This window comes from Populus trichocarpa, chromosome 2 (assembly GCF_000002775.5).
Source record: "Populus trichocarpa isolate Nisqually-1 chromosome 2, P.trichocarpa_v4.1, whole genome shotgun sequence".
NCBI lineage: Eukaryota > Viridiplantae > Streptophyta > Magnoliopsida > Malpighiales > Salicaceae > Populus > Populus trichocarpa.
Genome location: NC_037286.2, coordinates 11,991,608 through 12,016,221, shown reverse-complemented (window position 1 = coordinate 12,016,221; position 24,614 = coordinate 11,991,608). Strand labels below are relative to the sequence as shown.

Sequence of the window (24,614 nt, the reverse complement as noted above, 5' to 3'; positions counted from 1 at the left end):
TATTCAAACAAAACAAATAGCAATTAAAAAGAAGGGGATCAAATCTGACATACAAAAAAAATTAGAGAATGAAATTGAAAAAAAAAATATCCAATTTCATAAACTATTTTAAATAAAACAAATAATAATAATAAAGTATAGAACAAATCCAAAGAAAAAGACATTTTAAAGGTCTACTTTGAGAATTTATACGGACAAACATGAAACTAAAAGGAGAGAAATGAAGAGAAAAATATAATCGGCACCAAATCAGAGATTCATTAACCATATGTACTACCCAGAAATGAAGGGGTTGTCGTTTCAAAAGCTAGCATTTCGACGCTAGGGGATGTCACGCACGTAGCCTAAATAGCGCCGCAACCATTACAGTTGGCCCATGTAATGCACTTTTTAATTATTTTTTAATAATATTTATATTTGTAAAATTACAATAATGCTCCTCTATCAAACCTAGTAATAACAAAAAAAAATCGAATGAAAATACAAAAATATCTCTTAACATAAGTTAAAGAAAATTTCTACTTTATTTACATCATTTTATTGAGCTGAAAAAATTGAAAATACAAAACGTCCATAGACATTAACTTTAAAAAATTGATTTTAAAACTAATTATTTTACACATTAAAAAATATATAAAAATTAATTTATCCTCCATCAGCACGGAATGACTGGTGAATACCTACAAAAAAAACAATATTAACCGGGCAACTAGTTATTTGGTTTGTTTTCAAAATGTAAAAATCAACCTTTTATTATGAATGGCTGCTACAGTAGTTTTCCCACTCTTTTAGATTTTTTTTTATAATAATAATAATTATTATTATAACCAGACTAGCGGTTTTGCCATGAAGAGGGGTGAAAGGTTTCGTATTCAAGTGATCAATCTTTCAGTTATGATGTCGGCGATTAACAGAGCACTTTTAACCCCTCTAGTTCTTGCATTTAATAAACCGTGGGCCATTTACACGCAACCTGCCGAGGAAATAGATGCAGATCTGAATTGCCCGTACATTTCTACTTCCATCATAAATGATAGTAGAAAATACAGTCTTCAGTTCCGAAAAAACTCTCCAGTTCAATTTTCATTTTCAGTCCTTGGCGTTCTTTACATCTTCAGACGAGCGCAAGAAGAACAGCATCACTCCCACTAAATTGGTGTGTGTAATGGTAAGAGGGTTTTTTTAAAAAATAATTTTAATTAAAATTATTATTTTTTAATTATTTTTTTGTTTTTCATATATGCAACGTCAAAACTGTCAAAAAAATTAATTTAATTCTTTTTCATCAAAATGAAGAGCTAGCTACCACAGTGCCAAAAAAAACACTAACCAGCCAAATTGCAGCCACTCGCTTCCCAGTTCAACATCCAAACCTTTGCATTGCTTTAATACCATATAGCTGGAATCAAAACCCAGAACAGTTTTCGGCTGCTGTTGCGACTCGGCTAGGTGCTTCTGCTGTCATCTCATTATTATAGTTATCAAAGCAGCAAACACAAACCATATTAGTCCCTGTGGGGGAAGGATGAAAGTGATGATACTGCTCATGTAGAACGAAATCCAGGAGCATGCATGGGTAGGGGAATAATCTTGGTGTTGTGATTCCATAGCAAGGCATACCAAAAATATAGTGCTCGTAAATGGCTGTTGTGATCATACTCCTATGAGCAACAATGGTCGAGATTGACAACTTATTTTTATCCAGGCGCCTCATGTCGTGAAAGAAACTTGGTCACATTGAGCAATCATCAAACCTTTTCACAACCCAAAGACAAAAAAAAAACAGGAACCAAGTACAAAAAAACACGCTCCAGGGGATTTCCTAGGTTAATGACTTTATTAACGGAAGAAGAGTGCAAGAGAGGAGTAACTGATCTTATCTCCATGGAGTACAGCCTTCATTTCAACAGTAAGAAAACTAAGAGCAGATAATATGAAACCAGAGCATTAATGAAATCAAACGCAACACCAGAACTGGACCAAGCATCTATCTATCTGGGATTTCATAATCCGTTAAAACTCCATCCAGAAACTAACTAAAGCATTCCAGGATTAAATGCATAAAGCAATCATAAGCCTTCCACAATTAATATTTAGTTCTTAGAAGTTTCCCTCGGATGCAGAGCTATTTCATCTTGAATTGGACAGCTTGAACCCTGTAACATCAAAGTTCATTCAGGTCAGGTGACGTGAATCTCTAGTGGGATATTTCCCAGTGGCCAAAGAAACATCACGACAGATTCCAAACATTTTATTGTTATCACACAAAAAGAGGTGGTCCAATACTTTTATGAAATTCTATATTAACCAATTCTTAATCAAATAAAATATCAAGGATGTGTAACTAAGTCTTGTAATTCATAATAACAGATCTTCCCCTTTTGAAACATGGAAAATATTGGGTGGGAAAAACAATGGACCATAATCCAATTCAGCTTTATCTGGTAAACTCACCAATCAATAGTCAACATACATCAGATTATTCCAGAGAAATATTGCTTTCTGTTTCTAACAGAAAAGAATCAATTTAGTAATTGATATTCTAGCATGCAGTTTCATTTCAAGTTGATCTATGAAAGCCAATGTTCTTCTTCTTCATTCTTTTAAGCAAAAATCATAGAATCAGAACAAGATTGATTGCAATTGATCTTAAGAGATGGGGTCAGTTGATCTATATCTTATCATCATGAAAACAAACATTTCTGATGTTACTCACCATTGCTAATCACTGATGCTACTCGCCATTGTTGAATGCAAAGACAGAGGCATCTACCACAGGTTATTGGCAATATATTGTCTGATCAATATGTGGAGGAATTTGTTTAATTTCAGTTCCAAGTTCCTGCTCAATCCTATACCTGCAGAAAAATAAGAAGACATTAACTAAGTTAGGGAACTCCCGAAAAATAGATGCAAAGTTCAAGTGGAACTGTGTAAGGCAGAGGAAAAAATGCATACAGGTTAAAACGGTCCTCATAAGTGATCAAATTCACAGCTAAACCAAGGTGTCCAAACCTTCCTGATCGACCAACCTGAGAGTGAAACAAACAAAAAGGTATTAAAAATAATAAGAATATAAAATGATATAATGTTCACGAAAACAGTATACAAAACAAACATAAGAATATAAAAATGTCTGCCATGGTGTTGATTGCATAAATATCACATTCAACATACCCTGTGAAGGTATGTCTCTGCGTTCTTGGGGAAGTCAAAGTTTATAACAACATTCACTGCTTGGATGTCTATACCCCTGGTAAAAAGATCTGCAACAAGCATAGTGTATCATCAGGACTTGATCAATGCATATGCAAAGCACACATTACCAATACTTCAACTAGCAAAAGGAGGAAGTCATGAAAGTCAACTAGCAAAAAGAAAAGATATTCATGAGTGCTAAGAACACAAGTACACACCAGTACAGACAAGATTCCTGCATGCACCATTGCGGAAGTCATGAAATACTCTGTTGCGATGGTCCTGTAACATCTTTGCATGGATATAGAAACATGAATAGCCAAGTTCTGTGATCTTCTTGGCCAGTAATTCTACCCGGTTCACTGAGTTGCAAAAGATGATTGATTGGTTTATTTGCAGCTGCATATACACCACAATGGCATCATATTCAAAAAGAAACCAGGAATCATAATAACTGTTTAGTTGAGGTCAAACCTTAGAGAAAAGAGTGTTCAGGCAATGGACTTTCTGTCGTTCTTCAACGAAAGCATAATATTGTGTAATACCCTTGAGAGTAAGTTCATCCATAAGATTGATAACATAAGGCTTCTCTAGATATCTATCTTTAAAATCCTTAACAGTAACTGGAAATGTAGCTGAAAACATCAAAATCTGACGATTTGAAGGAAGAAAACGAATAAGCTGCTCTATTGAAGGTTGAAACTCTGGAGACAAAAGCTTATCGGCCTGGGGAACATGAAGCAATAAACATTCAGATGCTTGTCCGTCAAAAAATTAAACTAAATCATAGCACTTATAATAATTAGATAGCACATTATTTCAGATTAGGTAAGAAACTGCAAGAAGCAATTGGTGAACTTGAAGGTTCATGAATGTGGCTGGAAGCCTTCATCTGGCAAATGCAAAATTTCTTAGTAGAAAATTAAACGAATAAGCAATCATGTAATTAAAGGTCCAACAGCACTTTACAAGTGAACACGCGCGCATACACACACATCATCATAATGCAAACACATCTACCATTTGAGGAAAACTAAAAGACCCCAGATAGTTCACAGCTTATACGTATATCACAGCACTGAGCCAGATTTTTTTATGACAAAATATATCATTTTTTACTATGAAAAACAGCAATAAAGGTTTTTTTTTCATTTATGTTTTAGAGCATTTATTTCCTAGAGCTCAAACAAACACATCTTCCTTCTCCCTCAACAACAAGATCGCTAGGCAGAGAGACAAAAGACCCTGATTTCATTGTCTCTCTCCCCTCGCTCTCAATTTTCAAATTGCAATGTTAATTTCATTCTCTAGCCAAAAAAAAAATCTGAACTAAACCAACACTAAATAAATAAAGTTGGCTAATTGAGTTTAAATATATTTACATGGCAAATAGCCAGGTAAGAATAGTATCTCAGCCAACATGAAACAGAGAAAAAAATCCCCTCAACCATCACCAAAATTCAAAGTCTTCAAAAGTATATTGAGCATTAAAAACAGCCAGATAATATTATCTCAACCAAAATTCAAAGGCTTTGGCTCAGTGTTCCAGTTGCCATCTATCTATATATAAATGACAGCCAGAACACTGAGAAACCTAAACAAAGCTCGTGTTCTTTAAGAAACCAAAACCAGCCTCCTGTACTCATCAATATACCTATTTCAACAACTTTTAAAAGTTAAAAAGAAATAGAAGTTGAACAACAATTATCACACAAAACTATCATGCAGTGATATTACTAAGGACTAGCTGGGTTGAAGTTCACCTCATCCAAAACAAGCATTGAACAGTTTTTCAAAATACACACGCCCTTTTTTGCAAGATCAAGTATTCTTCCTGGAGTTCCGACAAGTAAATGGACTGGTTGATATAAACGCATAATGTCATCTTTTAGACTCGTACCGCCAGTGGTGGCCATCACTTGAATTTTCAAATGCTTCCCTAGCTCCTTACAAACCTGTGATGTCTGAAGAGCCAACTCACGTGTTGGCACAAGTATCACAACTGCACGCAGATGCATAATTAAGTCATCAAATACAATTTTCATAAATATATATCCAGAACTAATAAGTCAATTAAATTTAAATAACTTCAAATAAAATCAAGAGCTAAGAAAGGCTGCTATTTGTGAATTGTTTACAAATAATCAGCTCATGTTTGACATTGCTTGAAAAAAAAACATTATGGCTGTATATTAAAAGGAAAGCAGAACTCCTTCACACTCAAAACATCATCCCAACCTCCTCGTGGAACAGTTCTTATATTCCTATCTTCTCATTTATTATCAATTCATATCCATAAAACCTAAAAGTAATATGCTCCTAAAGGCCATGGTAGCCACTGTAAGTAATTATTACTTGTGAAAGCAACAAACCATACACATACCTTAAAAAAACGTGCATGTACATAGTGAATAAAAAAGTTTATTGATTGTGAATATCAGACCTTGAATAAAATTGTTATCTTGGTCAATTTTTTCCAGGGCAGGGACGCAAAATGCAGCTGTTTTCCCTGTCCCATTTTTAGCTCTAGCAAGAATATCGCTACCAGTAAGAGCAATTGGTATGCTCTCTTCCTGAATAGGAGATGGTCTTTCAAAACCCTTCTCGTATATTCCCATAAGCAACTCACGCTTCAGAAAATAGTCCTCGAAATCATTCCCCTTTGTGGCTGTCACATCCTGCAAGACATTTAAATAGTGAAATGGAATTCATATAGTCATTCCCTTTTAAAAAAGTTCACTAATGAAGTTCACCAGCTCATTTTTTAGACAGTACTTCCATCGTTCTTTGAAAGTAAATCTTTAGAAGGAAAACAAAGGATCTACCAGACTACAACATTAAACCATTTCAAACATTGTCATACAATATTTAAGTCACATGAATGCTCTTTACATGTGCAGAGCTATCTTGTTAAGACAAGACAACCTAAGTTCATGCATGAAAGGAACAGATATGACTCAAAAGATGATATGAGAGTAAACAAGTGATGCAGTTTCCTAAGCAAACTCGTCAATTTACTCAGAGGAATGCTGGATGCAGTTAACAAACCATAGGGTACAAGTTTAACTTTAACCTTACATGACCTGCACTTGTCATTAAGTTAGTTATCAATCTCCTAATTCAGAGTCAATGTTAGACTCCATAGTCAATCTTACATAATTTGTAGTTTCCATGCAGCCAGGTGCTGAACACACAATGCTTCCTCTCCAAAAGAGAGAAGAAAAATATTGGTCATGGCTCCAAATACAATAAATTTATGCGTACAAATTAACATACGTGTGACAAAATAATACAGCATCCATGACCATGAGAAAGTAAATATCTGATTAAAAGTCCTACCTCAGTTCTGTATCGCGTATCTGCTGGTGGTATCTTTAGCTTTGCCTTCCAATCTTGTGAACTAGATAGAACAAACCAAAAATACAAGACAATAAGACTTCAGTCTACAACAAGCATTGCATGGTCGCAAAAACTCAAGGATTGGACTTGAACAAGCATAGATTAGCACCATGCATGTAGAGCAGGGTAAGAAATCTAGAAATCCCAACAAAAGCCCACGATCTGATGATGCTCCTTCATGTGAGACCATTTTGTAAATAGAGGGCAACATGCACAGCAATCACAATGCCAAGTAAATCTTTGTGGTTCATTTTGATGGCATGGTCACTTCCTTGTCTCAAATCCATCAGATGACTGGCACTTAACAAGATTTTGTAATCAAATTAGTAATTTTTTTTTTAACTGAATACTCCCACAACAGCTACTGATACATTTTAAATTTCAGAAATCTCAATTCACAATAGAATACCCTTGAAAACTTGCTACTAATGTGCAGATTTTAAGAAAACTACGTCAACAGAAAATTAATAGTTTTACAGTAAAATCACTCGTGAAAAGCACTTCTCATTGAATATTAGCAAGCTGCTACCATTTAGAAATTTTAACCAGTAAGGTACTTATTGTGTTCTAGATGAATAATCTTTATCAAAACAAACTTTTAATCATAATGGAGAGTCTTGATCCAAAAATGATAATAATAAATCTTCTTTTACTTATTAAGACAAAAGATAGTTCTGCTCATGCAGCAAGCAGGGCAAACATTATAGCAGGAGCACATATGGTGTTCAAAATGGACCAAGATATGATTAAAAAAGACAACAAAATTATGAAAATATTTGAAAGCAAAATTACGATCAAACAAGGTTGAAAAGCTGCAAACTACTGAAACACCTCTAATAAAGTACCCAAAGGATGCATCAATCATTGCAGAGGTAGTTAAAAACTGAAATTTAAATCAAACAGGAACAAGATACATCCATCAAACCACTTGTAGCGGTAAGAAAACCCATGAACTTTCCTTTTGGAATCCCCCAAGTTAACCCATGGGTAAGGATGTGGAAACTTGTTAAGTTTGCTTCATAATCCCCATACAAGTAAACAACCACTGCCTCTCAGAGCAAGCTGTGGCAATGTATTAAATGCGAACATTGACCAGCCCATCACACCAAATCATCAAACACCAAGCCAAGCTCACATCCAGTCCAAGGCTTTCCTATCCCTCATCCTTTTATGATAACTTATAATTATAGGCTTATAGCAAACAATCTCTGTGCAACTCTTTCTCCTACAACATGCTTAGAATACTCCAGAATCAACTCTTTTCCAACAATAGCAAAGCTCATGCAACACATTAACATTTATTTAAGAAAAATCACACACGAGTAATAAAATATCAATATCCACGTGTAAATATTTGAATGAATAAAGGCTGACCTCGAGTCAACAGCCTCAGACTGAACAGTCTTTTCGACCTCATCAATACTCGAATCCGCAGCAGTTAACTGATTCCTCCTCAACCACTGCTGCTGCTGCTGCTGCTGCTGCTGCTGATTGTGATGCTGTTGATGCTGATAGTATTGTTGTTGGTGATGATTTTGCCCGAAATTTCTCTGCACATACTGCTGTTGCGGAACCCTTGATTGAAAATTAGGGTTCGCGTTCATACCTCCGCCTCTACCGGCACCGATCCCCGGCGGATACCTTCCTCTATTGTTGTTGTTCATCACAAAATAGAAGCCTAACCCTAACTAGGAAACTAAATCACCGATTCAAATTCCAAAATTTGTACAGAAAACTAGAAAACAAGAACGATCTGAGCCTAGGGTTTCAAGGTTGCGACGGTTGGAAAAAAATACTTACAAGGATCAATGAGATTCAAACGGAAGCGTTTTGGTTCGAAGAATTAAAGACTGGAGGTTTCTTCTGTAAGTTGGAAGTTGAAAATTTATACAGTGTGGAGGGAGAAAAGAAAACACAGGGTTATCTGACGGGGTAAAATAGTAAAATAGAGAGGAAAAGGAGGGTATCACTGGTTCAGTGAGGGAGTGAAGAGGTGGGGCTTCCGTTGGGAGGAGATGTATAATCGAGGGTCAGAATGGTACGGATCTGAGGAGAAAACGAGAGAATGGAGTGATTTTAGAGAAATTGAATGGTTTCGTTTTAAGAATTCTACAGAGAGAGGAAATGAATAGGATGATTCGTGGCGATTGTACTGTGTCTGTGTTTTTTATATGGAAAGGCGAGAAAATGGGGAGGGGGAGGAAACGGCTTCTAGGGCTTCAAGATTGTTTGTTATTTGCACTTGGTGCCCTCCTTGTTCTTGAATATTGTGTTCCGCCACCACCTTTATTGAAATATTTTTGTAATGATCGCACAAAGATGTTTGTTGCTCTTGTTGCTTTGCTTATGGCCCTTTTTTTTAACGAAAATCGGAGGATTTTTCTTTTTAATTGTAAAGCTTGAATGTAAAGTTAATTTAAATAAGCAAGAACGAGAGAGGATGGCAGGGCAAACCTTGGTTGTGGTTTGAATGTTTCTCAAATCCTAATTTGTTTGTTGTCAAGGATACCGTTCAAATTACAAATCATAATTAGTATATTATCCATTTTTTTTACGGTGGGATAATAATAAATTTTTTAAAGTAAAAAATAAATAAATAAAATATTTTAAGTTTCTTGAATTAATTATAATTCCAGACCCAAGATCTTGGGTCTGTGGTCAAGCAAGATCCTATAGCCTTAGGTCTTGTGGCTATGTCTAATTATTATTATTTTTTTATTTGTTATAAAAAATATTTAAAGTACTCTTGAAGTACCATAAATAAATCGAAATGCTAATTAATTTTTATTTATTTTTTTATAAAAAAAATATTTAAAGTATCCTAAATATTTAAAGTACTCTTGAAGTACCAAGCTCATGACCATAAAAAGAAAAGTGAAAAATATCACAAAGCCCAATCCCCAACCAACCCAATATTAAACGATGAAATTAAAAAAAATTAAAAAAAAACCTAAAAAATATTAAAATTAACTCGGGATAATCTTCCAGACTCGTGTCCATGGTCGTAAGGTCAAGATTACCTAATAGAAAACAAACCTGAAAATTTCACAAAACTAAATTCTAAATCAACCAAATGTTGAGAAATGAAATTGAAAAAAAAACAATTAATCAAGAAAGGTTTTAAAACAAAACAAATAAAAATCAAAAGAATAAGGACCAAAATTAATAAAAAATAAATTAAAATGCTAAAGGATAAAATTGAAAAAAAAACATTTTAAAAAGGATCCAAAATAAAACAAATAAAAAAAATAAGGATCAAATTTGATATAAAAACTAAAAAAAATCAAATGTTGATGGATTGAATTGGAAAAAAAAATAAAAAAAGGACACAGTAGCAAAAAATAGCAATCAATAACGATGACCAAATTTAAAACAAAAACAAAATAACTGGATATCTTTTATTTTTGACAGAGCAACACAAATCCTGAGGAGAGAACATAGGGAGAAGAAGGAAAAAAAAAAACAAGCCGCTACGCTCTTCCAACTAGTACATGCGAAGCCTCATCTAGAAACTTTTGTCGCGAGAAATCCAATACAACAATGGACGGTCGTGTTCCATAACTAGAATCCACCACTTAGGCCTTTAGAGTGCGATAGACAACTTTCACTCTTTGGTTCGTGCAACGCACACACCAACCAACTTACCCTAACCATTTATCCCGATCCACTATATTTGTTTCAGTTTTAATTTTAGTCTCTTAACTCTTAATTCTTTTACATAAACATAAATTTATTTTATTTTGCCAAATCGAGCACCAGAGTTTTTCCTTGACATTGCGAAAACCCTATATTTAGGCAACAAAAATATACTACCAAGTCAAATCCCAGATAAAATCAACTTGAAAGGATCAAACTAGAGAAAAAAAGAAGTTGGGTGACCAAAAATAACTTTACTTGATGGTGCAAATCAACCGCTAATGTTAGCAAATAAAAAGAACTCAATATTGTTTGAAGTTTTAAATTTGATTCTCAAAGCTCTAATTCTTATAAATCAATAAAATTAAACATTATTTTATCAAATCAAGCATCAACTGAACGATGAAATATTCCCTTAACATTGCGAGGACTCTATACATGAGCATAAAAACAAATTACCATGACTAATCCTAAAAAAACATAATTTTAAAGGATTAAATTAAAAAAAAAACTAATTAAAGAACTTAAGTGAAAAAAATAAGGGAAAAAAATATATTACTCCGTGAATCCACAATAAAATCTCTCACATGACACATTAAAATATTGATGTCTTTTAAATTTTTCTTAATTAAGGTATCTATTTTTATGCTAAGGATGATATTCCAAGCTAATTTGCAATGCCAGAGAAGAAGGCTTAGCATTATGGATATGTTTTTTTAGAACCATCAAATTTTTAATTGAGAACTTAAAAGATAATGTTTGTATTTTATAAAATGAATTGTAAAATATATTAATTGATAAACTATAAATAGAGTTTTTAACACTAATTAAAGATTAACAAGAAGCAAAAGATAAATTTATATGTAAATATTTGACCCGGTGATATGGATAACTTTTTAAAATTTTATTTAATTGTGTAACAATACAAATGGATATTCATAATAACAATAATGATTTAATTATGAAACAAAATTGGTTTTTAGTCAAAATTTCTTTTTTATTATTTTTTTGTTAAAAAAATATCTTTTTTAATAGCAATATGGTTTATTGAATAAACAATTAAGGGAACTCCAATAAAAAATTATAAAAATATATATTTATTTGAAACAAGGAGTAAAAAAATGTATATCCCTAATCGGTTTTTCTTATTCAAGTTTTTTTTCTTTATTTTTTTTTTATAAAAACATGTCATTTTTAGAAATCTTGTTTTTTAAATTAAAACTTATTATACTTTTAAAATAAAGTTTGAATAAAAAAAAAACAAAATAAAATCACAGATGAATAATTTCTATGTGAAATATTAAAAAACATAAAAACTAAGAAAAAACATATAAAGAATTTATAATAAAATCTAATTATATAAATATTTTATCTGCACTTAATATTCACGAGGAAATTTTTTAAAACATTAAGCATATTAGGTTCATATATAATTATTATAAAAATAATGATTAATATTATCATAAAGTTTTTTTATCATTTAAAAACTATGTTATATATAATCAGATAATTATTTAGATATCATTTGAATAGATTTATTTAAAGCCAATCCTAATTATAAAATGTAATAAAAAATTAAAATTCAATGCAATTTAAAAAAAGCTTAGCACACCTAGGCTAAAAAGATCGATACACATGCTTATCCTAAAACTATAAAGTCTGACACGGTGAAGCTTGAAAGGTAAGGGAAATACTCTTTTACTTTTAATAAAAAATGAAGGATATGTTGTCCATGAATGCGTGCGCGCGCACACACATATTCAAATGGCCTGACGATTTATTATCCATCCATGATTTTTTTTTTTAATCATTTGAGCTAACTTTGATGATTGAAAAGTAAAGAAACAAGTTTTCTAATCCAAAAAACTTAAAATTAAACCTTATTTAATTCAAAAAAATAAAAAAACATCACATGTATCCATAAAATGAATTAGTAACTTTAAAATATATTTTAATGGGACAATAAATTTAAAATCAAACCAAATAAAAAATTATTTTCTAGCCCAATCTTTCATTTCGAGTATCATTAAAGACATAAACTACTATTTTAAAAACAAATTCAGAAATATCAAAATCACAATTATTAATGTCTAGAATTTAACCATCCAAAAACTTTATCTTTTATTTTTTTTAAGACTTTCTCTCTCTTTTATAAATATTAAAAACTAAATTGCAAAAAAATAGATTAACAAACTGAATCATAAAAAGCCTAAAAAGATAGATCGGGTATAAACAAAATATATCTTGAGGGATCAAATTGAGCATTTATGTGCCTTTTGAATATGATTATATATATATATCAAATTTGATTTTTGATGTTCTAATTTTAGTTATAAAAATAATTTAATACTTTTTTTTATTGTAAAATTAATCTTTAATTCAATCTTGAAATATAATGACAAATCAAATACGATAAAATATATAAATGTCAAATAATTATAAAAGATATAATTGAAAATAAATAAAATTTAATTATTAAAATATATAAAAATAAAAATAAAAAACAAATTACAAGATGAGCTTTGTTTTTCTTTATCAAATAGTTGAGGAGGTATTTGACATGGTAGTTCAGTTTTATGATTAAAAATTTTAATTTATTTAATTTATTTTAGTTTTATTTTTTTAATATTTTTAAATTGTTTGTTGTTATGAAATTAAAAATAAATTTAAAAAAATAAAAAAAATATTATTTTAATATATTAAAAATTTTGTTTTTTTAAAAAAACTTGTTGATAACGCCACTTACAAACAACAACCAAGTGGCGATTTTGATTTTGCAATTCAGTTCCATTTTTGCTTCTCTTCAAAACGAACCTATCCATTACTAGTGTGTACTGTGTAGCTTACTACCGGACCTGTCAATGGAAGAAGATCAAGACGGGAATGAAATTCACAATTGCGTGATCAAACTGGTTAGTTAATCAATCAATCAATCAATTAATTTCTGCAACCCATTCCTCCTCTCACTTTATATTACCTGACAATGAAATTAAGGAGCTAATTTATTTTAATTTTGAAATAAATGCAGAGAGAGAAACCAAAAAAACGTAGAGAGAAGGTGTACATAGGCTGCGGAGCAGGATTTGGCGGCGACAGACCAATCGCAGCGCTTAAATTACTCCAAAGAGTCAAAGAGCTAAACTACATAGTTCTTGAATGCTTAGCCGAGCGAACTCTAGCTGATCGTTATCAGATAATGATTTCTGGTGGCGACGGTTATGATTCTCGCAGTTACGTTTCCTTCACGCAATGTCACCTCTCTCCCTCATTCTGATTTATGTGATGTTGTTGTTTTAAGTTTGATTTCTTTTTCTAATAATTCTGGGCAGTTACGGATTGGATGCGATTGTTACTGCCTTTGGCTGTGGAGAGAGGGACTTGTATAATCACCAATATGGGTGCAAGTGAGGATTAATTAAAATAGATTGAATAAATATTGGATTATTATTATTATTATTATTATCATTATTTGTTTTTTGCTTAAATATATTTGGTTTTCTTGTTAGTGGATCCGGTTGGTGCACAAGAGAAGGTTGTAGAATTAGCTAGTAGTTTGGGGCTTGGCGTTTCTGTTGCTGTGGCTCATGAGGTTTCTTCTGCTAAATTAGGTATTGGTGATATCGTCATTCGTTACTGTAAAAATGCTTAATGGATGTGGATATGAAGTAAGATGTTTTCATTTTCAGGTTCAGGATCGTCGACCAAGAAGTCCTATATTATGGAAGGTGTAAGAATCCGGTACTTTTTGTTTGCTTTTATTTTTGTATATCCAAGCCTGTTCTACTTTTTATGCTTAATTTGCTGTTGGCATTGCATGTTACTGACACGGGCAGTTTTATTGTTGGTTTTGTATACAATTCAATCTGCTCATGAATATAAGTAAAGGGGGTAAACTTTTCTTATGATTGATTACAAATTTGAGGAACAAGAAAATGTTGACATCTGTGTACCCAATTTGGGGAGCTTGATTTCTCTTCAATTTTTTCCTTAGTCAAAACAATAACTCAATTTTTGGCTGTGATCTCTGAAGGGTATTAGCACTTATCTTGGAGCAGCTCCTATTGTTGAATGTTTGGAGAAATATCAACCAGATGTTGTCATTACTTCACGGGTTGCCGATGCTGCCTTGTTTTTAGCTCCGATGGTATGATATATTTTTACTTCTCATCCTCCTCCTCCTCCTCCTCCCTATGTCTTCAAGAAGCTTGGTAATTTTTTCTTTTCCTAATTTAGTTAATGAAATCAGTTCTTCTGCATCTCCACGACACTGTTGCATTATTTTATATGTTTCTAAATCTTTGCATTGAGAAGGATGACTGTAAGAGGCCTTTTTTGGCCAAATGTTAGTCATTGGTATGTTAAGCATCTAGTAGGATTATACGTTGAGGTGCATATTTTGAAGTACATTAACTAAATGCCAAGGGAAATGAAGATATTCAAGTGTATGGTTGAGCGGACATCTTTTGCTGGAAGAAGTATACTAGCACAGACAATTTGTGTATTCATTTGTAATGCTAGATTGTTGGATTACTATGCAGCTGATGGGTTGGCTGCTTATGTGCTAGTCAATGACATACAGCTACTCTCATATGTAGAGCCCGGGTGCTCTTGTTTTGTCAAATCTGCTGTTTAAGTTTTAACTCCATTTCAGAAAGCAATCTGATTGACTTTGGTATATATATGATTAGGTTTATGAACTAGGTTGGAATTGGAATGACTTAGAGGAGCTAGCACAAGGATCTATGGCTGGCCACCTCCTGGAGTGTGGTTGTCAACTCACAGGGGGATACTTCATGCATCCAGGTGAGCATGATTAGCTTTATTTGATCAGTACTGAATTGATATATTATGTCATAAAGAGTGAACTGCAGCTACTGGTCAAATTTTATACTATTGATGTAATATTCTGAATTTGCTCTGTTGTAGGTGATAAATACCGAGACATTTCTTTTCCTTCTCTCCTAGACTTGTCACTTCCTTATGCAGAAATAAGTTTCGATGGAAGCCTTTGTGTAGCAAAAGCAGAGGGTAGTGGTGGGGTGTTAAATTTTAGTACTTGTGCTCAACAACTTCTCTATGAGGTTGGGGATCCAGGTGCTTATATTACCCCTGATGTGGTAAGTTAGATGTGCATATTTGAGAACTTGCAAAAGGTGAGAGTATTGAAGAACTGAAAGATGGAATGCTGTACTGAAATGCAGGTAATTGATTTCCGGAATGTTTCATTTCACTCACTGTCAGCTCATAAAGTTCTCTGTGCTGGAGCTAAACCATCTGTTAATTCAGTACCGGATGAACTCTTGCGCTTGATTCCAAAGGTAGCTTTTTGTATTCATCATTTGATTCTAATTATTGCACAACATAAACTAATAGAAGGATTAATTTTGACAAGTAACTATCATTTTAGTTCAGCCTCAAATTTCTGCTTTGTTTTCGTTTCAGCTTTTGCTGAGAATAGTGCAGTTTCACATTCAAAGTCTGAATTATTTACGTTCTAGTCACTTGAATGATACCATATATTTATGAATAATAGTATTATTGTGTGTATATGTGAGTGTGCAAGTAAGAGGCATTTCTTCAGTCACTGCCAACAATGGTCACAATGATACATTCACTGACTGATCTGGAAATTAGTTTGTAGGAGGACTAGCAGAGAAATTATGTTTTCTTTAGGACAATGCAGTTAAAACCACTATGAATGGTTACTGGATATCCTATAATTCATTCATTTATGTTACTAAATCTGGGGCTGATCATTGCTGTATGATATGCTTATACTTGAGCATTTCTTGGTCAGCAAATGGGCATTCACCTGGTTTCTGGCTGCTTTCTTTCTTCTTTTTATTTGATTTCTTTTTATCAGGATTGTGGATGGAAAGGATGGGGAGAGATATCTTATGGAGGGTATGAGTGTGTAAAACGTGCTAAAGCCGCTGAATATCTGGTGAGCACACTGTTAACTAGAGTGTGATGACTGAATTGTTGCCAAATTTGTCGAAGACCATCATCATGCCGATTTTTCTTTTGAAGAGACTAGTTCAGCTCATAGAAGTCTCTTTATTTTCCCTTTTCACAGTCTGTGAAGTAACATAATTCTGTCATATTTTATTAGGTCAGGTCATGGATGGAAGAAGTATTTCCTGGTGTTAGCTGTAATGTTGCTTCATATATTATTGGACTTGATAGCCTGAAGACAATTAGCATTCATGATAACAATATATCATGTGGTGCTTGTGAAGATATAAGGTTACGTATGGATGGACTATTTGAGTTGAAGGAGCATGCAGTCCAATTTGAAACAGAATTTACGGCTTTATATACAAATGGCCCAGCTGGTGGTGGTGGTGTCAGGTCAGTTTCCTCTGAATTCGTCCTTCTTATAGTTTTTAAGATCAGAAGCAGCTCACTTAAGGAAGTTTTTCAATGAGGCCTTGGTTACTAACCATTATATATTCATCTTGATGAATGAGCCAATAGAAGGAAAACTCAATCTTGTTATTAGGGGTACTTGTTCTCAGTGTCAGCCTTTTTTTTCCTCTGCACTAGCTAATTTGATTTTTAAGTAATTTGATCATTAAGTCAGAAGGTTCTAGGATTAGTTAGTCAGATTTCTAAACCTAGGAATGATTTAACCCATCTGGGTGTGGATTTTACTGAATACCAACAGTTGTCTAAATGAAATTTTGACTACTTTATGCACAGTTTTATGTTTTACTTGAAGACAATATTAGTGTAACTAAAAAAAAAAGATCTTCATTTGAAAAAAAAGAAAATAGAAAAAAGAAAAGAAAAGAAAAGAAATAAAGAATTCTTAAAGAACTGATAGAACAGCACTAGGGTGTGGTAAACCTTTCTGTTTTGAATTTGTTGATAGCTTATTTTTATTTCTCAAAGAAAGCGAAAGATGGCATTTGATGCATTTTATACAGAGTTTGCGTGGTTGAAGGCTTTATTTGCATGGAAATTACTTTTAGATTCTACTTATTAGTTTTTCCTTACTTCCCTAGCATCCCTTTTAATGCTGGAAAGTGACCATTCTTGTTTTTTAACTGTCGCAGCACTGGACACAAGAAAGAGATAATTCTCGGAAAGCAATTGGTACTCTCTCTCTCTTTCTGTGCATATTTTGCCTCTGAAATTTTATCTGCAATTGATATTTACCTGAAACAATGTGCTAGTCAATATCATTACTTGAAAGGATGTGCTAGCCAATTCAGTTTCGCTTGCTGGAGTCATGTGGAAATCTGACTGCATTTCATCTGTCATCTCCACTACAAATTTAGTGTTATAACTATGTTCTGTTCCTGTTGCTCCCCTTTGCTATTGAACCCTCTTTTTGTTCCTTTTATATGACTTTAATCAACCTTGAATTCGCAAGTCTTTTAATCCGATCATGTTGCGAGGGAGGTTGAATTCTCTGTCGGCATTGGGAGATATTCTTACATCGAGAAGTTTATTGTGCTTTCAGGTTGAGCGTGAAAGTGTTTTCTGGCGGACTGGAGTAAAGAGCTGGAAGGGAATGCGTCCAAATAAGGAAGAAGTTGACCTTGGAAATTTAGTGAAAACCACTATTTGGCACGACCCTTTATCACCACCTCATCCAAAAAGTTCTTCACCAGTAATCGAGACCTCTCCCGCTCCATCTGGCCAGAAGATTCCTCTTTATTCTGTAGCTCATAGCAGAGTTGGAGACAAAGGAAATGACATGAATTTTTCAATCATCCCGCACTTCCCCTCCGATATTGAGAGGCTGAAGCTAATTATAACACCCCAGTGGGTGAAGGAAGTTGTCTCAACTCTTCTAAACACCTCTTCTTTTCCTGACTCGGTTTCCACAATGAAGAGAGACAAATGGGTGAGTGAACATGTTAATGTAGAAATTTATGAAGTCAAGGGAATCAAGTCTTTGAATATTGTGGTCCGGAACATTCTAGATGGCGGCGTCAACTGCTCCCGTAGGATCGACCGGCATGGAAAGACCATCTCAGATCTTATATTGTGTCAGAAAGTTGTGTTGCTTCCATGATTGTGATCCTTGATTCCCCTAGCGTTGTTTGACCTCTTGGGGCACATACTCCTGCAATAAATTTGTAAATCGCCCGTGGCCGTGGCCTCCTTTACATGTTAACAAGGATACTGAAATGTAATGAAACATGATTAAATGATCTTAGAAAATCTACTTAGCAGCACTGAATCGTCATATTCATAATATAATTCTGTTTCGTAAATTGTATTTCTACTCGATTTTAGACTACGAAGAATTTCTGAAAGACTGCAATTCTCAAAACGAAATAAGATAAAATAAACGGTTCACCTGATGATGTAATTCCTATCGGTCTACCAGTTTTTCTGTTTCAAGAAACTCAAAGAAGGGTTTTCAGATTTTGTACGGTAACCTCCGAAACTGAAAACTCAACCTGCTACAAAAGCAATTTGATTATAATTTTGGAGGATAAATAGATTGTATAACAGAAATTTGTCACAAGGAAGAACATTAACAATTAACAAGAAACCTAAAATGTGAGGGAAACTCTGTGGATTATAATAGTATTTCTTTTCACTCTGGTTATCAAACTTTTTTTTCCCTTCAATTTTGTCCTTCCACTTTGGGAATTGATTTTGATAATTTATTTCAGTTTCTTTTTTTTTTAAGGGTTCTCACAGTTTTGAAAATACATTACAATGTTGGGTTTATGCTCGGTTTTACAAGAAAAAAATTGGTTTTATTACTTCCTACAAAACAAAACTTAGGGGACCAAAATTGACATAATGCAAAGATGGAGGCTTTTTTTAAACACTGTTCATAGGTTGCTTTGTTGAGAAATTTGCCTCAGAGTTTTGCAAATCTCATCTTTGGTCTAATTAATGAGTTTGAGAGACATGAGATAAAGTCATTGAAAAATAATAAAGGAAAAAAAAAATTGCTGCTAGTTAACATTTTAACAACTAAAAAAAGTTAATCTTGAAGTCAATTAGTATATTTAACAAGATGAGTTCTATTTAAATGTTTTTGACTTTCAAGTTTAAAAATCATGCTCATGATTTTTTTTTTTAATTTCAGATTGATTTTTTGATTTTATAAAAAATTATTTCAAAGTTAAATGTGAGTTTATTGAGATTTATGAGATGTTTGTTAAATATTTTCAAGTGGAAAAAGGTTTATAAGATAAAAATTTTTGGGGACTATAAAAAAAAAAAAAGGAAAGATGATCGTTTGCCGACTTCAAGTTAAAAAAGGAATTAATGGGTGGGCGTACGGGTTAAGTATTTTGACTCACCCAAGTCTAGATGTTTGAACTTTTTTTTATAGTATTTTTTTCATTTTAATTGCAATTAATTATGATAAATTAATTAGAGATTTCTAGGATATTATTTTATTAAATTCCATTTGATTTTTGTTTTGTTTTTAGTAAGATTATAACATTATTTTTATAACATTAGAAAACATTCTTTTTTTATGATCTTTTGTAGATTTTTTTTCGTCAATTTATTTAGGTGGCTTGCTTGTGCTGGTTTTTATTGTCATCCCCTTGTGCACCACTTGAAGATTGGAGACACATGCACATGCTAAATAGTTTTGTTTTTTAAATAATATTTTATATTTATTAAAATATCATATTATTCTCCCAATTAACTTAATTATAATAAAAAAAACGATGATAAAAATACAAAAAGCCCTTGAAAGCCAACTAAAGAAATTTTATTTTCATGGGTAATTAGTCATTTTACTATACTTTTAAAAATAAAAATTCAAAAACATCCCTATATACCAGTTAAATAAAATTTACTTTTAAGCATAATTTAGTTATTGTACTATGCTATAAGAATATAAAAAAACCGAGTTGTTACTGATCAATCTGATAATAATTAATGGACTATGTATAAAAAACAAAATATGTAAAGTGTATGGCTAATCCAATAACGAAAGTTTTGTAAGGGGACTAAAGCAGGCTACCATAAAACAAAAAATCTTTTTTTTAAAGAGGTTAAATTCAGAATTATTCTATCTCCAAGGTCTAATATTGAAATAATTTCAGAGGACTTAATTCGTGTCAACAAACAATTCGAACAAATTCCGGAATAGAAATATGTTATTGGAAGCATGTATAATTACAGGGGAATGTTCAGCAAGACTAGACTAATTTCACCCTAATAGAAATTTTATTGTTTTTTTTTCTAATAAAGACAAATTAGTCATTATACTATTTTAATCTACACTACAATGAGTCCTGATGCGCAGTGAAATTTTTTTTTTTTTTCAATACTGAACGGGATGAGTTAAAACCTTGTTTATACTTCGAATTGGAAAGATAAAGAAAAGCATGTCGCCTGTTATATAACTTAAAGATCAAATTAGTTTCTAGATTCGAAGTCAAAGACAGCATGTGTGTGTGTGTGTGTGTGTAACGTGATGACAATAAAAAGATAGTTGAGACATGGTGGATGGAACTGTGGAAGAGCAACCAGTCATCGTAATCTGAATGTCCAAGTTTGAAGTTAGAAAAAAGAAATCCAATCCTTGAAGTGGCGAGAACAATCCCAGAGCAGAGCAGAGCAGACCACCAATCCCAACCTGTGATAATGTTAGAATTCCAGAGGTTTTTGAACTTTTGACTGCTGTAATGCCTAATTACTAGGAACATTGATTCACATAAGGGCCACAAAAGGGGTTGGAACAGCATTTAAACAGTCTGGTTTGGTGTGTACATTAGACAAATTGATAGCATATCTTAATCCTACAACTTAAAAAAAAAATCAAGGGAAATTACAAAAAACAGTTGGTTTTTCATTTTCTTGATAAAGATTTTCCTCATTTTGCCTCCCTTACAATTTTCCTCAAGAAAAAGTCAGAGCACAGACCTTTTTTTACTCCAATCCAACAGGTTTACATCCATAATTAGCAGTCTAATTATATCTCACGATGCTTGGGATCTCCAATCACGCGTCCATCTTATACAGCTCAACACAAAGCAATTTACACCATTACACGAGAAGGCAAAAATTTGTGATATAAGTTAGTTTTGTTTTGACAAAACAAAGACTTCTTTGTTTAATTTCCATGTGTCTGAGGAGGGAGCGAACAACAATCCCAGGGTGCTTTTATTGTTAGGACATTTCTTGGTTTCTCAGACAACTTGAACAAAAAAAATACTTTCCTGACTTCCAGGATCATTTTGGAAGAGACGAGGAAAGAGGAGCTAAGGAAAGAAAGCAATGGCATTCACTGGAACCCTGGATAAATGCAAGGCTTGTGACAAGACTGTTTATGTTGTTGATATGATGTCTCTTGAAGGAGTGCCTTATCATAAATCCTGCTTCAAATGCTCCCATTGCAAAGGAACTCTTGTGGTATGTTTTCCTTTCTGATCTTCCCTTTCCATAGCCTTTCTTGATAATCTTAGTGTTATTAGAATGGGAATTATCTTAAACAACATGCAATGGGTTCTAATTGAAGGCCAATAGCATAGCTAAAATTTATGTAATCTTCATACACGACAAGCTAACTAGGATCAATTGGGTTTGGAAAACAGCAGGCCAGCATTCAACAATGGTGTCAATCGCCGGATAGTGATTCATTGCTTTTCATTGTTTTGGCTTAATCTGGATCTGTGACAAATGATATTCCACAATAAAAAATAAATAAAATGTTCATGATTTGAAAATTGATCTGTGCTTGGCAGATGAGCAACTACTCATCCATGGATGGAGTCCTCTACTGCAAGACTCATTTTGAGCAACTTTTCAAGGAGGGTGGCGATTTCAGCAAGAATTTTCAGAAAGGTGATATCTTTTTCTCACGTGTCTTTTATGCAATTCTCTTACAGTATTTCAACGAGTTGCCATTGTTTAATTCTTTCCCATACACATTTAACAATTTTATGACATTTTCTTGCAGGCAAGCCTGAGAGGACTCATGAGCTGGTATGATATTCGTACATATATATCGTATCACTAATTTAAAAACTTGGGGCGTGTTTGTATGTCCCGTAAACTGATTTATGGTGGCCTTTGGAAACCACCCTGATGAATGATATTATTCTGGGATATTTCAAAATCCATTCCAGCTTTCAGATCCTGTATCCTTTTCTTTCAAGATTTATAATGCTACTGTATTTTCTCTGTATTTTACAGATTAGGACCCCAAGCAAACTCTCTTCCGTGTTCTGTGGAACCCAAGACAAATGCTCCACTTGCGGCAAAACAGTGTACCCATTGGAGAAGGTTTGTTTTTAACTCTAAACTTGAATAAATACACAGGTCTTAAAGATCTATGTCCTATACCTCTACATTTATCATACGAATGACAAACTATTCTGAGATACATCTTGTCTATCATAGACATGGACCTATCTAAGAGTTTTGATAAGTGTATTATTTAACAGTCTTGCTTATGATAATTTGGAATAAGCATGTGTTGCAACCGTTCATGACATAGGTTACCATGGAGGGAGAATGTTACCACAAGACGTGCTTCAGGTGTGCTCATGGTGGGTGTCCACTCACACACTCATCTTATGCTGCTCTTGACGGAGTCCTCTACTGCAAGGTCCACTTTGCTCAGCTCTTCATGGAAAAGGGAACCTATAGCCATGTCCTCGCAGGAGCTACACATAAGAGATCAACCTCCACGCCACCTCCTGAACTGGCCGAGTCAAACACAGAGGAAGCAGCTGCTGCTGAGGATAAGTCAGAAGAACAATCTTAAACGAAGCAGCACATCATGGTTTCTTGCACTGCTATCTGTTCAAGCTGTCAGGACTGTTTTGAATTTTCATGTTGTTGAATATTATTGCCGGATTGTATTCAAAGTCTATTTTTGGATTTGATTAACTTTGTTACAAATTATGCCTTGGTACAAGATATTGAACTGCACTAGTTTTTCCAAATTCTTTCTCTTGAAATTTAGTACCCTTGGCAAACTGAGAAAATATGAAAGATCTCAAGTAGTAATATCAACATTGATTGAATGATTGTTCTTTCTCGGCTATTTGCTTAAATGGCTTCCTGCATTTCTGTGGATGCCAGAGTTTGAACTCTCTACCATGCAAACTTATATTCCAGCAACCTTGAAGATTTTAAACTTTTTGAACATTGAAGAAGAACAAAATTACGTCGAGTTTTGGCCTAATTGTTGTATACAAGTTTCTTGATTAAAGAGATAAACTAGAAGATTCAAATTCTTTTCTTATTTATTTCATCAAGAAGCAACCAAGCAGGGGATTAAAATCTGCTACAAATCCCAGAAACCAATACAATAGACAATCCTGTATTGAAGACCAATCCATAAAACAAACAATGACCAGATTATAAAGAAATTTGAAAATTCCACCTGCTACAAAGATCAGCGAATTTAGCATTGCACAATCTCAACTAAATCAATTGAACAATATGAGCAACTACGGCAGTGGCTTGGGAGCTTTCTTCATTAAACATCCTGGCATTCCCCTCCTTCCAAACAGAATAATGACCCCACACCAACGAAGTCTGAGGATAACTGAAGAAAAGCACTTCTTCCTCAAATTTCTCTTAGCATAAACAAACACATTGCCAGTCTCGTACAGCTCCTTGAATTCAATAAAACCGCAAAATAGAACTCCAAATATCTTTAGCAAACGAGCTAAGTAAAAAACAGATGATCCCTATCTCTTGACTGCATAGAACACATAGAGGATCGATATTTCTCCCCATACTCACTGGTCGAACCTTATTACTGAATATCTGCAAGGACTATTTATAGATTCCAACAAAAAACTTAATTTTTTCTTAAAATTTAGATATGTGACTAACTGGGCAAATAACTGCCCATATCCTTAATACTGCCATTCGCTTATTTGTTTCATCATTGACCTTATGTTTGTCTTTTCGCCATTTGCCCATGATAAGCTTGGTTTTGCCATGAATCATCTTTGCTTCACTCGCTCATTGGACATCCAAGTGTCATTTTTCATTCTAAGGCGTGAGCACCCCTCACAAGCTGAGGCCAGTTTAGGGTCTCAGCACTTGCCCCTTGGATGATAAGCAAGCAATCCATTTTTAACAGCATCATTCAATAAACAGGACAAGATTCCTATAGAGAAAACAAACAAATAGGGGGAAAGATGATCTTCTTGTCTCAAACCCTTTCTTCAAAATGGCCACACAACCCGTCATATATCATAATGGAGAATATAGAAGATGTTATACAAGCTTTTGGCCATAACAGGAAGTATCTTGGAAAATCCATGGCTTCCAATACAAACAGATAATCCCAGTTAACGGAGTCAAATGGCTTCAATATATCAACCTTCAAAGTGCAACTTAGCTTCTAAGTATTTCTATGATAACCCCTCGCTACTTCTTAACAAGTAAATGTCATCTCCAATTCTTCTCCCTTCTACAAA

At 33.4% G+C, this 24,614-nt stretch overlaps 3 protein-coding genes across 4 annotated transcripts; 2 read left to right on the top strand and 1 right to left on the bottom strand.

Moving 5' to 3' along the window:
• Nucleotides 1–1,794: 1,794 nt before the first annotated feature.
• Nucleotides 1,795–8,880, bottom strand: LOC7461759 (DEAD-box ATP-dependent RNA helicase 8). Its single transcript, XM_024595470.2, has 11 exons — nt 8,398–8,880; nt 7,972–8,293; nt 6,538–6,598; nt 5,642–5,876; nt 4,962–5,200; nt 3,673–3,924; nt 3,417–3,597; nt 3,178–3,266; nt 2,959–3,032; nt 2,717–2,858; nt 1,795–2,156 (listed from the first exon to the last, which is right to left on the bottom strand). Exons 2-10 carry the CDS (start codon nt 8,259–8,261, stop codon nt 2,780–2,782), a joined length of 1,500 nt encoding a protein of 499 aa, XP_024451238.1. The 5' UTR covers nt 8,262–8,293; nt 8,398–8,880; the 3' UTR covers nt 1,795–2,156; nt 2,717–2,779.
• A 4,096-nt stretch (nt 8,881–12,976) lies between these two features.
• On the top strand, nt 12,977–18,461 carry LOC7461758 (uncharacterized). Of its 2 annotated transcripts, none has more exons than XM_024596028.2 (13): nt 12,977–13,145; nt 13,262–13,463; nt 13,563–13,637; nt 13,740–13,841; nt 13,926–13,960; nt 14,264–14,377; nt 14,922–15,036; nt 15,160–15,350; nt 15,435–15,551; nt 16,097–16,177; nt 16,346–16,584; nt 17,292–17,331; nt 17,702–18,461. In XM_024596028.2, the coding sequence occupies exons 1-13, from the start codon at nt 13,095–13,097 to the stop codon at nt 18,257–18,259; spliced, it is 1,920 nt and encodes a 639-aa protein (XP_024451796.2). In that variant the 5' UTR covers nt 12,977–13,094; the 3' UTR covers nt 18,260–18,461. The 2 variants fall into 2 exon arrangements, with proteins under 2 accessions (XP_024451796.2, XP_024451794.2); XM_024596026.2 differs by having other exon boundaries at nt 13,920–13,960.
• A 2,656-nt stretch (nt 18,462–21,117) lies between these two features.
• On the top strand, nt 21,118–23,120 carry LOC7461757 (LIM domain-containing protein PLIM2b). The gene is made up of 5 exons (XM_002302538.3): nt 21,118–21,582; nt 21,915–22,014; nt 22,130–22,155; nt 22,366–22,455; nt 22,670–23,120. Exons 1-5 carry the CDS (start codon nt 21,448–21,450, stop codon nt 22,937–22,939), a joined length of 621 nt encoding a protein of 206 aa, XP_002302574.1. The 5' UTR covers nt 21,118–21,447; the 3' UTR covers nt 22,940–23,120.
• Nucleotides 23,121–24,614: the final 1,494 nt, after the last annotated feature.

Excerpts from the sequence above, each read along its gene's own strand:
- LOC7461759 (XM_024595470.2), bottom strand. The coding sequence starts at position 8,261 with ATGAACAACAACAATAGAGGAAGGTATCCGCCGGGGATCGGTGCCGGT. Across the intron at positions 3,598-3,672 it reads TGAACACTCTTTTCTCTAAG|CTGCAAATAAACCAATCAAT; the intron begins GTTTGACCTCAA and ends GTGTATATGCAG. Across the intron at positions 3,267-3,416 it reads CAGGAATCTTGTCTGTACTG|ATCTTTTTACCAGGGGTATA; the intron begins GTGTGTACTTGT and ends TGCTTGTTGCAG.
- LOC7461757 (XM_002302538.3), top strand. The coding sequence starts at position 21,448 with ATGGCATTCACTGGAACCCTGGATAAATGCAAGGCTTGTGACAAGACT. Across the intron at positions 22,015-22,129 it reads CAGCAAGAATTTTCAGAAAG|GCAAGCCTGAGAGGACTCAT; the intron begins GTGATATCTTTT and ends ATTTTCTTGCAG. Across the intron at positions 22,156-22,365 it reads CTGAGAGGACTCATGAGCTG|ATTAGGACCCCAAGCAAACT; the intron begins GTATGATATTCG and ends TGTATTTTACAG.
- LOC7461758 (XM_024596026.2), top strand. The coding sequence starts at position 13,095 with ATGGAAGAAGATCAAGACGGGAATGAAATTCACAATTGCGTGATCAAA. Across the intron at positions 13,842-13,919 it reads GGTTTCTTCTGCTAAATTAG|GTTCAGGATCGTCGACCAAG; the intron begins GTATTGGTGATA and ends TTTCATTTTCAG. Across the intron at positions 15,552-16,096 it reads TCTTGCGCTTGATTCCAAAG|GATTGTGGATGGAAAGGATG; the intron begins GTAGCTTTTTGT and ends TCTTTTTATCAG.